Source organism: Calonectris borealis, chromosome 33, assembly GCF_964195595.1.
Source record: "Calonectris borealis chromosome 33, bCalBor7.hap1.2, whole genome shotgun sequence".
In the NCBI taxonomy this organism is placed as follows: Eukaryota; Metazoa; Chordata; class Aves; order Procellariiformes; family Procellariidae; genus Calonectris; species Calonectris borealis.
In genome coordinates this window covers 222,179-231,014 of record NC_134344.1, presented here as the reverse complement: position 1 = coordinate 231,014, position 8,836 = coordinate 222,179, and the positions used below count along the sequence as shown (strand labels likewise).

Below are 8,836 nucleotides of genomic sequence, written 5' to 3'. Positions count from 1 at the left end.
CCCCGTCAGACCTCCTGGTACTTCCTGCTTCTCCTCACAGACCCACTACCCCCTCACACAATTTCGACGCCTGCCTCTGCCCTTAACTTTTCCGCCTTCAGCGGCATGGCCAAACCGCTGGCGGGGAGCCTCTACCGTCACCTGTTGCTGGGCTGAATCTGGGGTGGGAGGCGGCTGAAGGGCGGGAAGTGGCAGCAGCGCAAGGTGAGAAAAGGGTGAGAATGGCAGAGGCATGAGGGGAGAAACGGGCGGGAAGCGGCAGCGGCGCGAGGGGAGAAAAGGGCGGGAAGCTGCAGTGGTGTGAGGGGAGAAAAGGGCGGGAAGCTGCAGTGGTGTGAGGGGAGAAAAGGGTGAAAAGTGGCAGAGGCATGAGGGGAGAAAAGGGTGGGAAGCGGCAGCGGCGCGAGGGGGGAAAAGGGTGGGAAGCGGCAGCGGCGCGAGGGGGGAAAAGGGCGGGAAGCTGCAGTGGTGTGAGGAGGGGCAAAGGGCAGGAAGCAGCAGCGGCGTGAGGGGTGGGAAAGGGCGGGAAGCGGCAGCAATGCGAGGGGAGAAAAGGGCGGGAAGCGGCAGAGGCGCGAGGGGAGAAAAGGGCGGGAAGCGGCAGCAATGTGAGGGGGAGAAAAGGGCGGGAAGCGGCAGCGGCGGGAGGGGGGCAAAGGCGGGAAGCGGCAGCGGCGGAGGGGAGAAAAGGGCGGGAAGCGGCAGAGGCGCGAGGAGAGAAAAGGGCGGGAAGCGGCAGCGGCGGAGGGGAGAAAAGGGCGGGAAGCGGCAGCGGCGCGAGGGGGAGAAAAGGGCGGCAGCGGCGCGAGGTGCGGAAAGGGCGGGAAGCGGCAGCGGCGCGAGGGGAGAAAAGGGCGGGAAGCGGCAGCGGCGCGAGGTGCGGAAAGGGCGGGAAGCGGCAGCGGCGTGAGGGGGGGAAAGGCGGGAAGCGGCAGCAGCGGGAGGGGCCATGGCCGTAACGGTCGCTTGGGGGCGCCGGGCCGGTCCCAGCCGCCGCCTGTGCCGCTCTCTCTGCTCGGCGGGCAGCGGCGCTCGGGGCTCCCGGCGCAGCGAGGGCGGTGCCGGCCGAGGTGGGACGAGTCGTGCGCCCAGCCGCGGCAGCCCCTTTCCCCTGAGGGCGAGGCGGGGGAGCCGCTGGTGCCGCGCCTGTGTGCAGCAGCCGGGCTTCTGTGGTAAAAATGTGCCCCCCAAGCATGCTTTTAGGGTGGAACGACCGTTTGCGCAGCTGTGAAACCCGCCAGGGCAGGAGCTGGCCACAGTGAAAGTGCTCTTTGTGCAGGCGAGCGCCGGGCAGGCAGGGCTTGAGGGCCGGTGGCTGGGTTGGCGGAGTGCGATGGTCGTAGCCGCTGCTGGAGGCCGTGCCGAGGCTGTGCGAGAGGACGCGGGGACAAAGGCAGGGCTGTTTGGGGCAGGGCAGTGACTCTTTGCCTCGCGAATGGAGGAGGCGCAGAGGGAGCGTCGGCACATTGCTCATCTTGTATCGATGGGACAAAGGGTAATGGTTTTAAACTCAAAGAGAGTAGATTCAGACTAGATATAAGGAAGAAATGTTTTACGATGAGGGTGGTGAGACCCTGGCACAGGTTGCCCAGAAAGGTGGGAGATGCCCCATCCCTGGAAACATTCACGGTCAGGTTGGACAGGGCTCTGAGCACCCTGATCTATTTGGAGATGTCCCTGCTCACTGCAGGGGGGTTGCACTAGATGACCTTTAAAGGTCCCTTCCAAACCCAAACCGTTCCACGATCTTCCCTGAGCTGCCTGTTGTGGTTCTCATTCTCTGTTGTGTTCTTCTCATACTAAATCCAAAATGCAGCACTAGAAAGAAATTAAAGTCTATCCCAGCTGAAACCAGGACATTGCCACGTTCCAAATGCAGTTACAGGTGCTTAAAAACTCAGCAGGGAAGATGGCGCTTGGCCAGGCTGGTGTTTGAGCATCGTGAAAAACACTGACCCAAGGAGACAGCGCTGTCCCTCCAGGCGTCGCCCGACTGTTCTGCCTCTCTCAGAGGCACCATCGTTTCCCATCAGCCATCTGCCTTTTGACACACGAGAAGCGAGTGGCTGGCTGGTGTCGCGTAGGCAGGGAGATGCTGAATGTGGTTGCTGTTGGAGGGATCTCTCGGTATCTCCGATGCATGTATTAACAAAAAGCTCTTCCTCTGCGGCAGGTGTAGTCTCAAGGCGTTTGCCTTTCTGCGTTGCTCCACGGGCAGCTCAGCAGGGCAAGTGGGGGTCTCTGTGTTGAAGCTTAGGAAGTCCTGGGCCAGGAGGGAAACCATAAGTGAGGAGCAAAACCTTGTGTGTAAGGGACAGGCTGGGCCAGAGTGTGGCAGCGTGACAGGGAGGCGGCCTTGGTGCTGGGTGGAAATGAGTTTTCAGGGAGCTTTCAAGAGCCACATGTACCATCGGGCTCCCTCGAAACGAAGGGAGTTCTGCTAGGTGCTGTGACAGACGTTAGGTGCAAATCAAAGCCAGCAGGACCCCGTGACTCCTGCCGTGCTGCCTTGCCTGTGCTCACCATGCACCAATTTGCCAGAGACTGCTCCAGCGCAATGTTTTGAAGTGGACTTGGGCCTGTCCATGGGTGGGTGTGGTACCGCCCTGGGCAGGGCCGGGGGAAGGAGAAGGTGCCTGGAGCTGCTTTGTGCCCCTTGCACGCAGGGCAAAGTGCTGCTGAGTCCAAAGGGCCTGGGCCGGTCCTGGTGCATGCCAGAGCTGCCACGCTGCCACCCCACCCCGATTCCCAGCATCACGTTCCTGCCTCTGGCACCGTGGTGTTAGTGGCATGGGGTGGGCTTTGGGAGGGGCCCAGGGACCCGAAAGGTGCTTCCCCTGCGTGGGGTAAATCCGCTGCTTGCAGCTCTCCTGTGCAGCGGTCTGTGAGGTTGGGGACAGCTCCCACCTGGGCTGGACCCCAGACCCAGCTCTGGGGTGGATCAAGGTGGGGGGAGACATGTCTCTTCTCTTGCCCACCCTACTCTCATGTGCCAGTCACCCTCCTGCTTCCTGCAGCTGCAGCTGTTCTGACAGTAGTAAAAAGGGGTGTTTGAGTCTTTTTGGGGTGTTCTAGTCTCTCTCCCACTCCAGAGCAGTGTCATTGTCATACCGTCCCTGGGGGGGGGGTGTCATTCCAATGAAGTGCTGCCTGCTGGGAAGCCACTCTCTGGAGGAATATGTGGGGAGGGTGAGGGCACTATCCTGCTCGCTCGGCTCTGCTACTGTCTGGGCTCAGGTCTTCCCTCACAATTTTTCCCCTGGTAACTGGTGACATGGCAGCCCTGGGGGAGGAGGGAACCTTCTCTTGGAAATCCCCTGGCAGCATTCGCACCCGTTTCCCCCTTCCCATGACACCCCTGAGCTATCATGAAGGCAGAGGGGATCTCTGGCGTGGGGCTGGGGGCGGGAAGGGTGACCCAAGCACAGACCACCTCAGCCGTGGGGGCTGCGTGCCTGCGGCACAAGGGGCGGGAGCACCAGCTCCCGCCTGGCTGGTAACGGTGGTGTGAGGCTCCTGTTCGGACAGCTCCAGCTCAGCCGGGGGGGGGTGGCTGGAGTTGGCAGAGGTCTCGAGGGAGTGGACTCCCCACGGGCCACTGCCCGATGAAAGGGGACACCCCTGTGCACAAGCCAGTGCTGCGGCCGCTCGGCTTGATGCGCCAGTGATCCCTTCCTGGCCTCAGGCCCCTGACGCCGTGGGGCTTGGCGTCACCTTGGGGTGAGGTGAAAGCCGCCCGGCAGCCCAGCGGAGGCTTTGTCTGTCCGTCCTGCCGGCTTGCCCGTGCCAGCCCCCCCCCGCACCCACAGAGTCAGGGGATTTCCACCAAAGCCAGTGTCCCCCCTCCATGGGGCACGCCAGCATTTTGGGGAAAGGGCCCTGCCTGCTGTCCTTGCCCTCCAGTAACCCCAGCCCAACCAGTCAGCAGGCAGCACTGGGCTGCATCACCAGTCTCTGGTAGACTCCAGGCAGCTGAGATCCTGGTCCCAGCGTGCGGGACCGGTGTCTGCTTGCGGGGACCTGCCTGCTCTGGGCGGGTGAGCCCTTGGCCTGACATTGCTGCGTCAGGGCACCTGGATTCCTCTGGGAGCTGGGAGGTGGGAGCTGGGGCTCAGCCAGGAGCACCCCTCCTAGCAGCTCCATGCGGGCTACAGCCCCTGCACACATCCAAGCCTGGAGGCAGCGAGCAGCAGCCATTTTTTGGGACCCATCTTTTAGGACGTGCCCCTATTGGGCTCTGGGTCTGCGTGGCGGGAGCCGCTGGACACCTCCAGCCAGCCCCGCGCCCTCGGCGCTACCTGCCACCCATGTGGACTGTATCTGCTTTCCAGACCGATTCCCTTTCCCCGTCCCTGCTGGCATCTCATGTCAGGACCACGAGGGTCCTCCCGAGGTTGAGGGCGCTTGTTGTGCCTTTGCCAGAGGGGAGGACAAGCCTTGCATCCCCAGCGGCAACCGACCCCCTCTGCTCCGGCTGTGTCCCCAAGGCGTGCCGGTGCTCCCCAGGGCTGAGCCCCCTCAGCACATGGAAGACACATCCACGGTGGGGGCCAGACCCAGGTCTACCCTGGAGGGACAGCGGCTCCTGTCTGATCACCACCATGTGATGCCAGGAGTGGGAGCTCGGCTGCTGCTGCTGTTTATTTTTTTGTCCTAGAATCGGTTATCTCCAGGTAGTTTTTATTCAGGCCCCAGAGTGAGTGCTCTGCTTTGTACCAAGCCCCATGCTGGACTGACCACGGCCATGCACCTTTCCAGCACTTCCCACCAGGGGCTCAGAGCGACGCCTCTGGTATCCCCACGCGACCCCAGCGTGCCACCCATGTGCAAGGTAGCCGGGTTTCACATCCTCCCCGCCGCACGTCATCCGCTTTCTGTTCCAGCCGCATCTTCCCCTTCCGCTCCCAGCGAGGAGGGAAGCAGGCCCTGAGCTGCCGTGCTGTCTTGTCTACATCGCCGCTCCTGGGAGGGATTCGCTCCTTGTCTGGGGGTTTCCTCAGTGTTTCCTTCTCCTCTACAGCCTCATGGCAACAGCAGTTTTGCCGATTCATGTCCCCATCTCAATCCCTGGGCGTGAGAGGCTCGCGCATGTGGGCTTAGCGTGTCACTGACCTATGGGCTCGGACCCCATCGTGGGCACAACCTGGAGCTCCAGTGCCAAAGGCCTCCCGTGGAGCCTGTGGAGCACCCCGCCCCCCCGCCTCACGTGCGCAAGCCTTGTGCGTAGACCCCACGCACCCGGGCAGTGATGGGGAAGGAAAGGGGAACCCGGACAGGCACTGCCAGAGACTTCTCGAGCAGGGCTGTGGTGTCACCAGTTACCAGGCAAAGCTGTTGCTGGGAGAACTGGTCTGGCTGAGGGCAAGATCCAGCTTTGCTCCCCACCTGCCCCAGCTAATGGCTCTTGGGGGCAGCTGCAGGGTTCCCCTCCACTGGCCAGGGTACACGCGCACCTGCGTGTGTGTGTATGACGGGGAACGGTGCCTGCAGGAACAGGGCTGTCAGATGAACCAGTCTCATCACTTGTAGTTTGCCTGTTCCCCCTCTGTTGTCCCTTGGCCCCTAGCCCTGCAAGGGGGTCAGCCAAGTGCCCTTGCACCCATGGGGCGAGCACCGGTGTCACAGAGCCCAGCCACCCCCAGGGGCCTCCCTGGGTGCTGGTGGACCCAGCGAGGACTCTCCTCTCCAGGGTCTGGGCCCCAGCTGGCGTTGGCTCTGCCTACACCTGGTTAACCAGGGAGCCACAGGCCCCAGGGCTGCTGCTGGTGTCTGTGGCACAGCAGGATGGGTCGGGCTGTCCCAGAGCCCCTTCCTGGCCTTGCTGTGAGTATGGCTATGTGCCGATGGGCTCTGTGATCCCCTCCGGGAGCCATAAATGGGCGCCTCCCCCATGGGACTGTTCTTTAGAGGTGCTAAGATCCCACCTACATGGGCTGGGAGAACCCAGGAGTCCTGGGGTCATCCTACCCCTTCCTTCTGCCCAAGAGCTGGAGCTAGAACCCTGGAGCCCTGCCCCACACCCACCACCCCACAGATCACCCAGACATCAAGGGGGCTTGTAGAGCTGCAGTCACCCCCTAGCACGGTGCAGAGAACGGACTCACGGTGAAGGTCGCACGGCAGGATCAACCCCAACGCACTTTATTGTGGTGACAAAGCAGCAGAGCAGGAGCAGAGGGTACAGGACTGTGCACCGAGGGGGAGCTGTGGGGCAGGGCACACCTCCCCTCCCTTCAGGGATCTGCAGGGGGGATCCCGCATCTGGGCTGGGAGATGGTGCCGCGTCCCCAGCTGGAGATGGCCGTGGGGCCAGGGGCTGTGGGCAGGGCAGTCCCAGTGTGGCGGAGGTGTGGGCTGAGTACTGGGACCAGTGCATGTCCCTAGGCTCTGCAGCAGTTTCCCCTGCCAGTGGGTGAGCTGGAGCAGCCCCAGGTGCCACCCTGGCTTGCCCCTGCCATGGGAAGCAGCCCAACCCCCTGTGGGGATGGACCCCTGCCGGGTCTGGCTCTGGAGCCATCTCCAGCATGTCTGCATGTGGTGCGCACGGGAGAAAGGGGTGCTGATGAAGTGGGGCAGGGATATGGGGCACCAGGGTGAGCAGTTCCCGCCAGGCTGAGGTGGGGGCTGGCTGAGGACACAGAGGGTCTGGCTGGGGGGGAGGCAGGGAGCCCTGGGCTGTGCCACCTCACAAGAGGCCCCGCTGGTTGCGGGCGCTGTTCATTTTCATCGCCTTGATGATGAGGATGGTGCCCACGACGATGCCGACGATGCCCACGGCCAGGCCCAGGGCGCACACCAGGGTCTCGGTGCTCTCGGAGGCGGGGAGGGGCACCTGGGGCTCTGTGGAGGGGTGAGGGTGAGTGAGGACGGGGTGCTGAGCCCCCCTCGCTACCTGCAAGGGGAGGGGCCTCAGCCCAGCCCCCCCTCCTCACCCCAGTTCTTCAGGAGGGCGGAGGGCAGCCCCTCATGCTCCACATGGCAGTCGTAGTAGTCCCCCCGGATGGGGACGAAGGGCAGGTAGGAGAACTTGCGGAAGGTGTTGTCCTGCCCTCGGTAGAAAACGGTCTCGAGGACGCCGTCCGTCACCTCCTGCCCGTTCCTCAGCCACTTGATGGAGATCACGGATGGCCAGAACTTGTCCACGTAGCAGATCAGGACGTTGGGATCCCCCAGCTCCACGGGGTCCTCGGAGAACACCGTCACCTCGGGTGGCACTGGGGGAGAGACGGAGAAGGGGTTAGTGCAGTCTGGGGTCGGCCAGGCTTCACTGCCTTGGGCTGGGCTGAGGCTTCCCGGCCCCACAGACCCGGCCTCGTTGTGCTCCACAGAGAGACCCTGCGCCCCAGCTTGGGGCTGTGCCCGGTCCCCACGTGCTCCAGGGCAGCAGGGAGCTGTGCACCCCACTGCCGGCTGGGCCGCAGGGTGTGGGAGCGACGGCCCTGGCAGGGTCCCCAGGGGTGAAGGCACTGGCCATGCCATGGCTGGGTTGTTACCGATGGTTGCCTGCGAGTTGTTGGACCTTTTTATCATGATATCCAAGTTCTGTTTTAATACATCGATGTTCTGCAGCGCTCCCTGCGCCTCGAAGGTGGCGAAGTTCCCGAACTCGGGCAGGCGCCAAATGGTCTCTGTCTTCTGCAGGTCCACATGGAAGATCTCATCGCCATCGAAATCAAACATGAACTGGCCGCCCTCATCCTGCAGTCTCTCATCCCGCTGGTACATACCAGTCTGGATCAGCACGTTTCCCACTGGGAAGGGACAGGCATTAGGGTCAGTGACCTTCCCACCGCCGCAGGGCTCGCCCCATCTCCCATGGGCCCCCCGCGGGGACACTGCGAGACAGGGAGGTCCTGATGGGGAGAACAGCCCACGCTGAGCCTCTCCCTTCCCTCAGGGGTCCCAGAGGGCTGGGCAGATGCTGACAGCCCCCCTCCCCAGGAAAGGGAGTGCTCGGGCACCCGCTCTGCCCCCAGCCCCAGCACCTCCTTGCCATCAGGAGCTTTCCCTTCCTCATCATCTGAGGCCAGGGCCTGTGACAGGCTGTGGGGACCAGATGTCCCCACAGGCCTGTCCCCAGATGTGCTGCGGGGTGGGGCGACGGTCCCAGGGCCCCAAGGACTTGAGCACTGGCAGTCCTGCCACACACAATAACCCCGCCTGGACCAGGCCATCAGGCACAGCCACTGCAAAGGGACGCCCAGGAGCAGTGGGTGCTGCAGGGACCTGACCCACGGAGCTGGGGCACTCAGGGGCAGGAGGGCCGGGAGACCTGGGACGCTGGAGGTCCAGGAATGAGCGTCCTGGCCCCCCTCCTCCACAGCCTGCCCTGCCCTGCCCTCCTGGGGTGCACCTGGGGCCCATCCCCACCCAGGGGTTACCTGCAGTTGGAGGGACGGAGCTCCCCATGGCCAGGGCCTTACCCCAACCGTACACCATCCCCACACCCCCACTCCATGGGTCCAAGGCCCCCTACTCCCCACCTCTGCCCCCAGACCCACCACCCCTCGGCCCCAGTGCCCTCACGCACCTTTCACAGCCCCCGTGCCCTGCAGGGTCAGCGCAGCCAGCAGCACCAGCGGGATGCCCCGTCCTCCGGCCATCGCCTTTCCTGGCACCGGGCAGTGAGAGCAGGACCGGGCGAGGGGCAGGCGTTGCTCTTGGGCCGGGGAGCTGCGTGCTGGGGGCCCCGTGCCTGGGGGACAGGGCCCCCCCCGGTGCTGAACCAATAGGAGGGAACCCTGACGCTGACTCAGCTGTTCCCAGGCAGAGCAGCAGCACAGAGCACCCTGCAGAGCAGACAGACGGACGGGCGCCCAGACAGTGTCCCGCAGGG

General features: G+C 63.8%; 1 protein-coding gene across 1 annotated transcript; it reads right to left on the bottom strand.

Moving 5' to 3' along the window:
- Positions 1-6,125: 6,125 nt before the first annotated feature.
- LOC142074140 (HLA class II histocompatibility antigen, DR alpha chain-like) lies at positions 6,126-8,692 on the bottom strand. Its single transcript, XM_075134613.1, has 4 exons — positions 8,531-8,692; positions 7,494-7,751; positions 6,933-7,214; positions 6,126-6,840 (listed from the first exon to the last, which is right to left on the bottom strand). Exons 1-4 carry the CDS (start codon positions 8,601-8,603, stop codon positions 6,686-6,688), a joined length of 768 nt encoding a protein of 255 aa, XP_074990714.1. The 5' UTR covers positions 8,604-8,692; the 3' UTR covers positions 6,126-6,685.
- Positions 8,693-8,836: the final 144 nt, after the last annotated feature.

Coding starts and splice junctions, on each gene's coding strand:
- LOC142074140 (XM_075134613.1), bottom strand. CDS start 8,603: ATGGCCGGAGGACGGGGCATCCCGCTGGTGCTGCTGGCTGCGCTGACC. Junction 7,752..8,530: donor GGGCACGGGGGCTGTGAAAG/GTGCGTGAGGGC, acceptor GTCCCTTCCCAG/TGGGAAACGTGCTGATCCAG. Junction 6,841..6,932: donor CGCCCTCCTGAAGAACTGGG/GTGAGGAGGGGG, acceptor ACCCCTCCACAG/AGCCCCAGGTGCCCCTCCCC.